Source organism: Diachasma alloeum, unplaced genomic scaffold (assembly GCF_001412515.2).
Source record: "Diachasma alloeum isolate Michigan unplaced genomic scaffold, Dall2.0 Dall_scaffold_00277, whole genome shotgun sequence".
Taxonomy (NCBI): Eukaryota; Metazoa; Arthropoda; class Insecta; order Hymenoptera; family Braconidae; genus Diachasma; species Diachasma alloeum.
The window spans coordinates 1542450-1556914 of record NW_021680416.1 but is presented as its reverse complement, the minus strand read 5'-3'; the positions used below and the strand labels follow the sequence as shown (position 1 = coordinate 1556914).

The following is a 14465-nucleotide window of genomic DNA, read 5'->3' as shown; positions in this document are numbered from 1 at the left end:
TAGAATACATATGGCGGTATATGTGAAAATATGGTAGATTGGCCGTTGATTGTATATGAATTATAGATTCATATACATTAAATAGACAAACAATCATTATTATGATATACGATTTCATATGGAACAAGCATATGATGTATCCGTGGCTTCTAATCAATGCGAACACGCCTTCCTATAACCTATCAAGAAGCAAGAAGAATTGGCGGGAAAATTATTCGATCTAATTAGTTACACGAATGCATTTTTAGGGTGATCGGGGATTCCCAGGACAAGATGGAACCCCCGGTAGACCTGGCGTGCCCGGACGTAAAGGAGAGAAAGGATCAAGTATCAAGGGTGAAGCGGGTATACCTGGACGCGATGGATATCCGGGACCAAAAGGAGAACCCGGACCCTATGGCGAGAAGGGAGCGACAGGTAAAACATCGATAGCGTCCACCTTCCAGGCAGTAACCTACATTGTACTCATTTCTGATTTTTCTCGTAGGTCAATGTCCACCAATTAATTTGGAGAAAGGTTTCAAGGGAGATCGTGGAGCTCCTGGAGAGAAAGGAGAACCTGGGCCTCCTGGACGTGATGGACCTCCTGGACTGAAAGGTTTACAAGGACTTCAGGTAAGCAAAATATTTACATTATCACAATCTCGGGGATCAAAAGGGTTCTGCGGACTGGTCCATACCCTGATCACGAAGAAAGATGAATTTTGTACCCTCAATTTAAAGAATAATGATGATTATCTTTGTAGGGACTAGAAGGACCGACCGGACCGATTGGTGCCCCGGGGCCAGTTGGACCTCGTGGATTACCAGGACCACGTGGTGAGAAAGGAGATATTGGACCCATGGGGTTCCCTGGTGAGCCTGGACAAGAAGGACCACGAGGGTTCCCTGGCATACCAGCGCCGAAGGGAGAGAAGGGAGAGCCGGGATTGTCGATGAAAGGAAGTCAAGGGTTATCTGGACCACCTGGAGAGAAGGGAGAACGAGGTCTGCCTGGACCACCTGGAAAGGAAGGACCTGCTGGATACTCTGGGCTACCTGGATTTACTGGGGAAAAAGGTTTGGCACACGTTGCAGATCAAAATCTTACAGACTTTAGTTATCTCTAATGAAATGTGAAAGCTAAATTCACAAAAAAGAGTCTAGACTAAAGTCAGTCACATTCACCCATCTCCTTTTACTACTGAATTTTCACAACTCAAACAGTCTAACTATTTTCTTACCGCAATTACTTAACAGTAACTTCCCAGTGAAATTTATGAGTGACTTGCTGACATTCAGGTGACATCGGTAGCCCTGGAATAAACGGACTCCCAGGTGCCCCAGGTGAGAAGGGAGATACTGGATTGACAGGGCCTCCTGGACCACCAGGAGTAGCAGGTTTCCCAGGCGTTGATGGGGCTAAGGGTGAACCTGGTCTGACTGGAGAACCCGGCCGTGCTGGCCTCCCTGGGTTCCCAGGTGCCAAAGGAGACCGAGGCGAGCCTGGTATCGATGGCCCGAAAGGTTATCCTGGACGCAGAGGAATTCCCGGAGTCGCTGGACGTCCTGGATTGGAAGGATCAATCGGACCGAAGGTAAGTCTTCCGCACTAACCCTCATGTCATCATCACTAGTCATTCTACTAGACATTCTTTCACAAGTTTTATGGAAATAACTGAAGAATTGCTGAGTCGATTGTTTTCATAAAATAATTAGTTCCAAATTACAAGACTCATCGATTGCAAAAAAAAATTTAATCGCTTCATTCGTTCGGGGACTAGTCCCGGTCTCGTGCGCAGCTCTAAGTCGTTGTAATTTCACCCGACACTGCGCATAAAATCTGTGTTCTGAACAGAAACAATTCTTCTCTGAATAAAGGGTGAACAAGGTGAGAAAGGTCCATCAGGTTTCCCCGGTCTCCCAGGAATGGAGGGTAAGCCAGGTAGACCTGGCGTTCAAGGACCAAAGGGTGATCGTGGATTCGACGGATCTCCTGGACTGCCAGGACCAATGGGATTAGATGGGCCGAAAGGAGATCACGGTCAGCCTGGGTTCCCAGGAAGAAAAGGAGAACCTGGTAGTGTGTCTGATAAGGGGCAAAAAGGAGAGCCAGGCATGCCTGGCATTCGTGGACCAACAGGTCCGCCCGGAAGAGATGGGGTTGATGGGGAGAAAGGAGAAGCTGGCAGACCTGGTTTCGCTCGTGACGGATTTCCGGGGCTCAAGGGAGAACCTGGTGAACGTGGACTCGATGGGTTGCCTGGATTGCAAGGAGACAAAGGAGACACTGGGGTGCAAGGGTTCCCTGGAATGAAGGGTGACAGAGGATTTCCTGGACCTTATGGTGAACCCGGCAAACCTGGTCTGGACGGTCTTCCTGGAGAGCCTGGGGAGATTGGGCCACATGGTCCTCCTGGATACCCTGGGATCAACGGGGAAATTGGACAGCCTGGTAGACCTGGTTTGGATGGGGTCAAAGGTGACGTGGGACCTCAGGGATTGGACGGATTGCCTGGGCTACCTGGATCTTTCGGCGAGAAGGGAGATCGAGGTCCTCCTGGCCCGACGGTCAATATCAAGGGGGAGAAGGGAGAACCTGGATCGCCGGGATTCCATGGACTGGATGGAGAAAAGGGAGATCGCGGATTTGAGGGACAAACTGGGTTTGAAGGAGCCAAAGGAGACAGGGGCGCACCTGGACCGATGGGCAATCCAGGAGCCCCTGGTGCACCTGGACCTAAAGGTAAGCTTCATTGTAATTCAACTGAACTGACGGTCCATCGATGTTTTTACTGATCGATACGAAATTTGATTTTGGGATAATATCAAAATATAGCGCATGACCAACCTTTTTCGATAGTGGAAATTATCAATTTTGAGAAGAAAACAATCCAGAAGATTGATTAGCTCTTGACGTTGAACTTTACTACGCAAAAGACTATTGGAAGATATCGGGTCACTCTTAAAAGTGTAATCTAAATATAGCCCTTTGGAGAAGCAAATTGAAATCAAGGGGCTCATTACCTACTTCAGCTTTTTATTTTCACTCACAAGTAATCTAGTCAGTTTCAAGAACGGAAAAACGATTACACTGACTCCCGGGGTATTCCACTCTTGTAACAAGACAGACCTTCAACAAGCTTTTCAATTTCCTACTTCAAATACGCTTTACTTCAAAGAAAGTCTATCGCCATTAACTTTTCATGGTTCCCTCTCCCGGGTAAGCGAACTTCAGCGAAGTTTTTTCTATGTCAATATAATTGCGCCCATCTTAGAGTTGATCATTCACGTGACGTGAATCGATTTCCGCAACGAAAATTACGTAGTAATTGAGCTGTTCACTTCGATGCAATTTGGTTCGTTCACGTCATGTCCTGACAGATCCCTTTGATGTTAATGTTGACTTTCTCATCCACTTTCTCCAGGCGATCATGGACCCACCGGTGCTCCTGGTGGCCCAGGTCAAACGGTGAAGGGAGAAAAGGGTCTTCCAGGACTTCTCGGCAAGCACGGACGCGATGGTTTCCCCGGAATTCCAGGAGATAAAGGAGAGCCAGGTTTCCCAGGTTTACCAGGACCGAAAGGAGACGCTGGAACGTGGGGACCACCTGGACTTCAAGGGGAGAAGGGTGAGCCTGGTCCGATCGGTCCAGAAGGACTTCCCGGACGTAGTGGAGAGCCAGGATTCGAAGGCGCCCCAGGAATTCCTGGAGAGAGGGGACCCAAGGGAGATCAAGGACCACCTGGAGTGTTCGGAGGAGTTGGACAGAAGGGAGATCGTGGACTTTCAGGTAAATTCATCATCTGTTTGGAAATATTTTATGTTAGTCCCTTTTGACAATACGGGAATTGATTAAATAATTCGAGGCCTGATTCAGTTAAACCTTACGTAAGGTTTATTTTTGATTCAACTGGATGAAACGAATGTCGACGTTTCAACCTAAAATTCTGAGGACCTCATCAAGACTTGAAAAACAAGTGGATGCTTGCATTTTTTTAAATAAATGAGTATTGTTATTGTGGCAGATAAATTGGCAATTCGCTTCCGAATGAATGCTCATTTTTAATTCGTATTTCACTATTCTCTTCTATTTTGTCGTAGTACTATTATAAATTATAAATTTTATCAAAATTTTGCGTATTATTTCGTTCTGTCAAATAATTCTACATTCAGACCGTCTCAAGACTCGAACTCGTTTTCAGTCAGGGATAAATCAAGGTTCTATCAAAAAACTTCTAACTGTCGTTAAAAATTTCAACTGAAAAAGCTTTAAAGCTACATAAAAATTCTGTATATTCCTTCAGGGACGAATTAGTAAATATCTTGAATATTTAATTCTCTATTTCCAGGTCCATAAGGCCCCGAAAAATGTTGAAAATTGGGAAAATTCAGGCAACAACTTTTCTCAATTCTCAATCTATTGAAAATTCAATTGCATCTAATGTTTAATTTTGGCAATGACTTTAAAAATCAAGCTTTCGTTGAAATATTCATGATCGCTCAATATGAAAAACCCAATTTTCTTAAATTTTCAAGATAAACGATGAATTTCATGAACATTTACACTTGAAATTAAATTCAAACTCACAACATTGAGAATTCAGATGACGCAGTGACTGAAAGTTTAAAAAATTTCTAACAGTGTAGGGCGCATCGTTCGAAAGATCAAACATGCATCGAAGTAACCGATCGACCCATTTGATTTATGTAGGTCCACCTGGATTGGACGGTATACCCGGAGAAAAGGGTGACAGAGGATTCGACGGTTCACCTGGTGCGCCAGGATTTCCGGGCGAAAAGGGAGACCGAGGATATCCCGGGCCAACCGGATTGATAGGAGCTATTGGTTACGTCGGTATCAAGGGAGATAAGGGTGACGAGTGTGTCGAGCCTCCAATGGGACCAAAGGGAGATCGTGGATATCCAGGTAACAGATCTACTCTCCAATTACCAATTTACTTAATTAGTACTCTCTGTATTTCCCCTTTCCCCAGACGAAACAAACATTTTTGTCTAACAAACATCGAAATTCATCACTTCTTGGTGAATTCTGTTCAGATAAATTTCATAATAGCTGATGTCACGAATTATGTTATTTCATTATCAAACTGTTTGTGCACACGACAATGATCGTGTTTACTTATCTTTTCGATATGCTGAACCTTGTGAATGCGAAATTCAATTCAACTCTGCATTAGAGACCGCTCCAGTTAATCGATTTTCTTCAACGACAAAGAAACAATGCACCTTGAGAGCTCAGAGGCTCTATGTTTGATTTGCCTGGAGACACAATAGCGTGTCTTTGTAAACGTAAGACGATTAACGCGAATAGTGCTCAAACGGAATATTAACAAGACTGCGAAAACCCTTAATTATACTAATTTGAATAGTTCAAAGTGAAAAGATAGACGCCTCGAGATAGCATGTTCATAAAATCATTCTCGGGATAAAGTGAAAATTTTCATCTTTTTGAAAAGCGGAATAACGCCAATGTCCCAGTTAACGTTACTAGAGCTTTCCGTGTCTTCAAGGGAAATCCCATAATTATCTAGTCTTCATAATTCCAAATGAATAATTAAATAAATCCTTATTTTTTAAAATAGAAGGCCTTCGATAGGTGGCAGTTTCTGAAAAATAACGCACAGCAGTTATATTATCGAATAATAATTAACAAAATGACATTAGATGATCTACACAGCAAAATAGAATGTTTGAATTTCACACACCTTTTGTGGACATTTTTCAGACACTGAAAAACGTTTGAATAAAATGAAAATGTGTCTGAATGTCAGATGAACAAATGCCCAAATATCTTAATTCATGTTTGAAATTCAGACAAATTTTCATTTTATTCAGACGTTTTTTAGTGTATGAAAAATGTCTACAAAAGGTATGTGATATTAAGACATTCGTTTTTGCTGTGTATTAAGCGCGAAATAAATCGAAAGATAGTATATATTCTCCCATTATTATAAATATAAACTGTCAAAGATTCTGATGGGCTAGATTCTGATAGGTTTCTCTCAAATATGGGTGGCAGAAATAGGAACATAGGTAATTGGTAGGGGGTATCCCAGCAAGTGCCACTTTTGGACCGATCGCAGATACTTTAAAATTCAATTCTGTATATTTCTGTTTTGAATAGAAAATTCCCATTACACCAAGATCATTTATTCATTTTTTTTCTGTAAATTTTAAATTCGATCGAAAAGACGTTCTTTTCTTTTAAGATAATTGAATCCGAACAATAATCGGTGAAAAGTAATTTTTGATGGCATTGCTGTGATAACACTATAGGTGTTCCATTTTTATGTTTTTCACAGCGAAAACCAAATCAATGTAATCCTTTTTCCGTGTACCATCATATTATTTCGAAGTCCTTCATTAATTCAAACTATTGATCCCTTACCCGATTACTCGATTCACTTTTGGGGTAGAATTTCTCATCAACGTATCTAACTTATTGATTCAAATGACCTTTCGGTTCCCTGCGCACTCAATAGATATCCCCAATGAAAATGTATATTCTTCCAGGATCTCCTGGAGCCCCCGGACAATCCGGCGAAAAAGGAATGGAGGGTCCCCCAGGTTTCCCAGGTGCTCCCGGTCCGAAGGGAGCAGCAGGATACTCAGGTGCACCAGGTCAGCCAGGTCTGCCAGGATTAGCCGGGCCTGTTGGTCCCCCAGGGCTTCCAGGTCTCGAAGGACCTGCAGGTATTCCAGGGCCCAGAGGAGAGCCAGGAGCTCCTTGTGAACAGGCTTCAGACTATCTCACCGGTATTCTCCTGGTCAGACACAGCCAGAGTCAGAGCGTACCCTTCTGTGAGCCCGGTCACATTAAACTGTGGGAGGGATACAGTCTTCTGTACACAGACGGAGACGAGAGAGCGCATTCTCAAGATCTAGGTAAATATCGTCTTGTTTGTCTCAACACTATGTCATCATTCACACCAATCGGTCAATGCTGCGACCTTCATGGGATAATTGCGAAATGTCCGAAATCATGCATTTAGTAAAATTCCAGCTGTTTATGGAATTCACCTAATCCTTCAGAATTAATTCCTCAATTCCTATCTTGTTGCATAAATTGAGAATCTCTTGTAAAACAGGTTATGCTGGCTCGTGTGTAAGGAAATTCTCCACTATGCCTTTCCTCTTCTGCGACGTTAACAACGTGTGCCATTACGCCAGTCGAAATGATCGCTCTTATTGGCTGTCTACCAATAGTCCGATACCCATGATGCCTGTGGAGGAAACGGGTATTGAGGAATATATCTCTAGGTGCGTTATCGTTTCACTCGTCAATAAGGGGATGTGTACATTTATGGGACAGAAATGATGATAATAATCTGAGAGACGCTTTCTGGCTATTTTTTCTTGGAATTGAAAAATTGATTCGAATTTGACATGTTTCATGAAAATTGAGATGACGGTGTATGACGTTTATGTTTTCAAAGCAAGATACTAGATAATTGACTTGTCTCGAATCTCATCCTTTGGCAAATCGGTACTCAATTATATACACAATTAAATTCATATGAACATGTTAGAGGAAATTTATTTGTTTCATATAGAGGTTAAAACTCAAATGAAGATTACAGAATCACTAGTCGATTACATATTCATTTATTCATTTTTCTGGTCATTGTTTGAGGTTAAAAATTCATTCGAAGTCGTGATGTTTCATGAAAATTAAGATAAGGATTTACGACGTTCATGTTTTCGAATCAAGATCTTAGCTAATTGATGCGTCATCTTATCGAATCTCATCCTTCTGCCACTCTCAACTCAATTATATACACAATTAAATCCATATGAACATGTAAGAAGAAATTTATTTGTTTCATAGAGGTTGAAACTCGAATGAAGATTGCCCAAGATCATTGATAATACTAGTCGATTATATATTCATTTATGTGTAGATGAATGAATTTCAAATTTCACATAATCTCGAACTTAGGTCTAATAGAACATTAGGACCTTTTACCCGTCCGAACGTATTTGTATCATTCCATTCTGAGATTTAAAGAAAGAACTATAAGGCGGATCTGCTGGAAAAACTTGCTATTCCAATGAGGGGATGTAATCATTTATGTGAAGGAAATGACAACATTAATAATTTGAGAGAAGCTTTCTGGCAATTATTTGGCATTGAAAATTCATTCGAAGTCGTGATGTTTCATGAAAATCAAGATAATAACTTACGACGTTCATGCTTTCAAAGCAAGAGCATTAATAATTGATAGCACTCGCCAAATATTTATATTCATTTATGTAAATATAAACTAATTTCAAAGTTTGCATCATTTCCAACTTACACTGAGAAAAAAAATTACTTTTGTCAAGAACCAGGCCAGTCATACATTCTGAGGTCTAACAAGCGAACTATAATGCGGATCTGCTGGAAAAAATCGCTATTCCAATGAGCGGATGTAGTCATTTACGTGACGGAAATGACGACATTAATAATCTGAGAGGAGCTTTCTGGCAATTGTTTGCAACTAAAACTTCATTCGAAACTTACGTTTCGTGAAAATTAAGATAATAATTTACAACGTTCATGTTTTCAAAGCAAGATCCTAGATAACCGACTCGTCAACCTCTCGAAACTCATCCCTCTGCAACTCTCAACTCAATTATCCACCCAATTAAATTTGGTATTCACCATTTGTTGACAGATGCGTCGTTTGCGAAGTACCAGCCAATGTTCTAGCAGTTCACAGTCAATCCCTCAGCATACCAGAGTGTCCCAACGGATGGTCTGGCCTGTGGATAGGCTACAGTTTCGTTATGGTAAAGGATGTTCTGAAACTTTTGAATCAACCTCAATCTCCGTCTCTCAATCTCATTTCTCGTTCCACCTCAGCCATTACTTCCATTTGATTTTATTTCACTGACACATGATTTTTTTCTCTCTTTTCTCTTCCCTTCCCTCCTTAGCACACCGGCGCCGGTTCTCAGGGTGGCGGGCAGTCACTATCGAGCCCCGGCTCCTGTCTGGAAGATTTCCGCGCAACGCCCTTCATCGAGTGCAACGGTGCAAAGGGACACTGCCACTACTACGCGAATGAATTCAGCTTCTGGATGGCAACAATCGAGGATAGACAGCAATTCCAGAGGCCCGAGAAACAAACACTCAAAGCTGGTAACCTAAGAAGCCGAATAAGTCGATGCCAAGTTTGTATAAAGAATACGTAAGAGAATATGATACAACAATTATTGTAAAACAATTTGATATTTCTATTTTCCTCTTCAAAATTTGTGAACAATGTCATTCATGGATTCTCAACGAATGAGACAATTGTGGGAGTGGGATTATCGAGGATTTTGAGTGGATAAAGAAACTCACTCGAGACAACAATTTTTTTTCGCCTGCAATGTTTTCTCCAGTGCTTTTGTAGCATATCTTTTAGCGAAGTAACCCCAGTGTTTTTGTCAGTTTTGAAAGGAGCTCCAGCGAGACTCAATTTTCAATACTCACGTCGTCGATTCTACTCCAGTGAGTTCATCTTTTTCCCCTTCAACTCACTCCTCGTTAACCCATTCCACTTTTATTTCAACTTGCCGAAAAAAAAACAAAGAAAACTTGGTCTTTCACTCATCTCACTACTCTGTCCTCTTTCTCCTCCCCAAATGTGTTTTGTTTTTTCCACCTTACATTTTTATAACTATACGACTAAGTGCCTAGCAATACTATTTAGCATGTAAAATAATATATATTTATATCGTTAAATTTGTACGAAGTCAATTAAAAGAGCAAAATGAAGATGAGAAATATATGCTTTATTCGGATAATGAAAGAAATTTATGTGGAGCGAAAATACTACCGACACTGCCGATATCCAATATGGCAAATTTTACATATTGTATATTAATGTAATGAGAAATTTTTAATGAACAAATTTGTAGCCCAATATGTACGCGTGAAGCCAAATATTTAAGTACATAGGTATTTTGCTACATAGCCAATAAAAATTATACTTCGAAGACTGTTATTTTTTTTCCTGTCCGAATTGTGTTTGCATGCAGCTGATTTTTTAAAATCTTATTTTTATATGCGAATAAAAAAATTGAATAAAAATTACCTAGAAAATCATAGCAAATTTTACTGCACGAACGATAATCGTGGAGCGAAATGTAATTCAATGGAAAAAAAACGACTGGGTTGTTGATCGCTCGCTTCGCTCGCTCCCATTGCGGGTAGCTTGGAGTGGGTGCGATGCATTACGGGTCGAACCAATAACTTCCCGACCAATTGCCTTTTCTTCATTCATTAGAATTAGATTATTCTATACAACTTAAACTATTGAGCTATTTTCCATGGAATTTCCTCGACTCAAATTTTCCAAGTTTTTTCGTTTGATTTTCCTAATGAAAAGAAAAGAAAAATAGAATCAAAAAAAAAATAATGAAAAAAATAAAGGCCATGACTATTCGCACCATTGAGTGAATCACTCCCGTACACTCCATACACTCCACGCATGCGTGAAGTTTGTGTGTTTCATGCAGCCGAATTGTCATACTGCTGTGTATTTCACTTTGGTTTTTCGCGATTATCTCGGAAGATATGAGAGATAGAGCCTTAAAATTTATTCCATTCGATTCCTGAGGAAATTTGGGTTCCGTATAGGCAGATGGACAGCTCAGAATTGGGTTTTTCCACTTCCTACGCCTTATACAAGATGAATTAAATTAATTTTTTTTGGCACTTTCGTTTTTCGCGATTAACTCGGAAACTATGAGAGATAGAGGCTTAAAAACTATTCCATTCGATTCCTGAGGAAATTTTGGTTCCGTATAGGCAGATGGACGGCTCAGAATTGCGTTTTTCCACTTCCTACACCCTATACAAGATGAATTAAATTAATTTTTTTTGGCACTTTCGTTTTTCGCGATTATCTCGGAAACTATGAGAGATAGAGCCTTAAAACCTATTCCATTCGATTCCTGAGGAAATTTGGGTTCCGTATAGGCAGATGGACGGCTCAGAATTGCGTTTTTCCACTTCCTACACCCTATACAAGATGAATTAAATTAATTTTTTTTGGCACTTTCGTTTTTCGCGATTATCTCGGAAACTATGAGAGATAGAGCCTTAAAACCTATTCCATTCGATTCCTGAGGAAATTTGGGTTCCGTATAGGCAGATGGACGGCTCAGAATTGCGTTTTTCCACTTCCTACACCCTATACAAGATGAATTAAATTAATTTTTTTTGGCACTTTCGTTTTTCGCGATTATCTCGGAAACTATGAGAGATAGAGCCTTAAAACCTATTCCATTCGATTCCTGAGGAAATTTGGGTTCCGTATAGGCAGATGGACGGCTCAGAATTGCGTTTTTCCACTTCCTACACCCTATACAAGATGAATTAAATTAATTTTTTTTGGCACTTTCGTTTTTCGCGATTATCTCGGAAACTATGAGAGATAGAGCCTTAAAACCTATTCCATTCGATTCCTGAGGAAATTTGGGTTCCGTATAGGCAGATGGACGGCTCAGAATTGCGTTTTTCCACTTCCTACACCCTATACAAGATGAATTAAATTAATTTTTTTTGGCATTTTCGTTTTTCGCGATTATCTCGGAAACTATGAGAGATAGAGCCTTAAAACCTATTCCATTCGATTCCTGAGGAAATTTGGGTTCCGTATAGGCAGATGGACGGCTCAGAATTGCGTTTTTCCACTTCCTACACCCTATACAAGATGAATTAAATTAATTTTTTTTGGCATTTTCGTTTTTCGCGATTATCTCGGAAACTATGAGAGATAGAGCCTTAAAACCTATTCCATTCGATTCCTGAGGAAATTTGGGTTCCGTATAGGCAGATGGACGGCTCAGAATTGCGTTTTTCCACTTCCTACACCCTATACAAGATGAATTAAATTAATTTTTTTTGGCATTTTCGTTTTTCGCGATTATCTCGGAAACTATGAGAGATAGAGCCTTAAAACCTATTCCATTCGATTCCTGAGGAAATTTGGGTTCCGTATAGGCAGATGGACGGCTCAGAATTGCGTTTTTCCACTTCCTACACCCTATACAAGATGAATTAAATTAATTTTTTTTGGCATTTTCGTTTTTCGCGATTATCTCGGAAACTATGAGAGATAGAGCCTTAAAACCTATTCCATTCGATTCCTGAGGAAATTTGGGTTCCGTATAGGCAGATGGACGGCTCAGAATTGCGTTTTTCCACTTCCTACACCCTATACAAGATGAATTAAATTAATTTTTTTTGGCATTTTCGTTTTTCGCGATTATCTCGGAAACTATGAGAGATAGAGCCTTAAAACCTATTCCATTCGATTCCTGAGGAAATTTGGGTTCCGTATAGGCAGATGGACGGCTCAGAATTGCGTTTTTCCACTTCCTACACCCTATACAAGATGAATTAAATTAATTTTTTTTGGCATTTTCGTTTTTCGCGATTATCTCGGAAACTATGAGAGATAGAGCCTTAAAACCTATTCCATTCGATTCCTGAGGAAATTTGGGTTCCGTATAGGCAGATGGACGGCTCAGAATTGCGTTTTTCCACTTCCTACACCCTATACAAGATGAATTAAATTAATTTTTTTTGGCATTTTCGTTTTTCGCGATTATCTCGGAAACTATGAGAGATAGAGCCTTAAAACCTATTCCATTCGATTCCTGAGGAAATTTGGGTTCCGTATAGGCAGATGGACGGCTCAGAATTGCGTTTTTCCACTTCCTACACCCTATACAAGATGAATTAAATTAATTTTTTTTGGCATTTTCGTTTTTCGCGATTATCTCGGAAACTATGAGAGATAGAGCCTTAAAACCTATTCCATTCGATTCCTGAGGAAATTTGGGTTCCGTATAGGCAGATGGACGGCTCAGAATTGCGTTTTTCCACTTCCTACACCCTATACAAGATGAATTAAATTAATTTTTTTTGGCATTTTCGTTTTTCGCGATTATCTCGGAAACTATGAGAGATAGAGCCTTAAAACCTATTCCATTCGATTCCTGAGGAAATTTGGGTTCCGTATAGGCAGATGGACGGCTCAGAATTGCGTTTTTCCACTTCCTACACCCTATACAAGATGAATTAAATTAATTTTTTTTGGCATTTTCGTTTTTCGCGATTATCTCGGAAACTATGAGAGATAGAGCCTTAAAACCTATTCCATTCGATTCCTGAGGAAATTTGGGTTCCGTATAGGCAGATGGACGGCTCAGAATTGCGTTTTTCCACTTCCTACACCCTATACAAGATGAATTAAATTAATTTTTTTTGGCATTTTCGTTTTTCGCGATTATCTCGGAAACTATGAGAGATAGAGCCTTAAAACCTATTCCATTCGATTCCTGAGGAAATTTGGGTTCCGTATAGGCAGATGGACGGCTCAGAATTGCGTTTTTCCACTTCCTACACCCTATACAAGATGAATTAAATTAATTTTTTTTGGCATTTTCGTTTTTCGCGATTATCTCGGAAACTATGAGAGATAGAGCCTTAAAACCTATTCCATTCGATTCCTGAGGAAATTTGGGTTCCGTATAGGCAGATGGACGGCTCAGAATTGCGTTTTTCCACTTCCTACACCCTATACAAGATGAATTAAATTAATTTTTTTTGGCATTTTCGTTTTTCGCGATTATCTCGGAAACTATGAGAGATAGAGCCTTAAAACCTATTCCATTCGATTCCTGAGGAAATTTGGGTTCCGTATAGGCAGATGGACGGCTCAGAATTGCGTTTTTCCACTTCCTACACCCTATACAAGATGAATTAAATTAATTTTTTTTGGCATTTTCGTTTTTCGCGATTATCTCGGAAACTATGAGAGATAGAGCCTTAAAACCTATTCCATTCGATTCCTGAGGAAATTTGGGTTCCGTATAGGCAGATGGACGGCTCAGAATTGCGTTTTTCCACTTCCTACACCCTATACAAGATGAATTAAATTAATTTTTTTTGGCATTTTCGTTTTTCGCGATTATCTCGGAAACTATGAGAGATAGAGCCTTAAAACCTATTCCATTCGATTCCTGAGGAAATTTGGGTTCCGTATAGGCAGATGGACGGCTCAGAATTGCGTTTTTCCACTTCCTACACCCTATACAAGATGAATTAAATTAATTTTTTTTGGCATTTTCGTTTTTCGCGATTATCTCGGAAACTATGAGAGATAGAGCCTTAAAACCTATTCCATTCGATTCCTGAGGAAATTTGGGTTCCGTATAGGCAGATGGACGGCTCAGAATTGCGTTTTTCCACTTCCTACACCCTATACAAGATGAATTAAATTAATTTTTTTTGGCATTTTCGTTTTTCGCGATTATCTCGGAAACTATGAGAGATAGAGCCTTAAAACCTATTCCATTCGATTCCTGAGGAAATTTGGGTTCCGTATAGGCAGATGGACGGCTCAGAATTGCGTTTTTCCACTTCCTACACCCTATACAAGATGAATTAAATTAATTTTTTTTGGCATTTTCGTTTTTC

At 40.2% G+C, this 14465-nt stretch overlaps 1 protein-coding gene across 1 annotated transcript in view; it reads left to right on the top strand.

Annotated features, from left to right (window-relative positions):
* Nucleotides 1-9970, top strand: part of LOC107038115 (collagen alpha-1(IV) chain) — a 29523-nt gene extending 19553 nt beyond the window's left edge. Inside the window, exons 13-23 of the mRNA XM_015257020.2 lie at nucleotides 249-417; nucleotides 488-615; nucleotides 747-1059; nucleotides 1282-1577; nucleotides 1861-2725; nucleotides 3408-3773; nucleotides 4695-4910; nucleotides 6518-6889; nucleotides 7093-7264; nucleotides 8662-8776; nucleotides 8924-9970. Of these exons, the coding sequence (XP_015112506.1) occupies nucleotides 249-417; nucleotides 488-615; nucleotides 747-1059; nucleotides 1282-1577; nucleotides 1861-2725; nucleotides 3408-3773; nucleotides 4695-4910; nucleotides 6518-6889; nucleotides 7093-7264; nucleotides 8662-8776; nucleotides 8924-9181 (3270 nt within the window). The 3' untranslated portion in view covers nucleotides 9182-9970. The remainder of the gene's footprint in view (nucleotides 1-248; nucleotides 418-487; nucleotides 616-746; nucleotides 1060-1281; nucleotides 1578-1860; nucleotides 2726-3407; nucleotides 3774-4694; nucleotides 4911-6517; nucleotides 6890-7092; nucleotides 7265-8661; nucleotides 8777-8923) is intronic.
* The last annotated feature ends 4495 nt before the right edge of the window (nucleotides 9971-14465 follow it).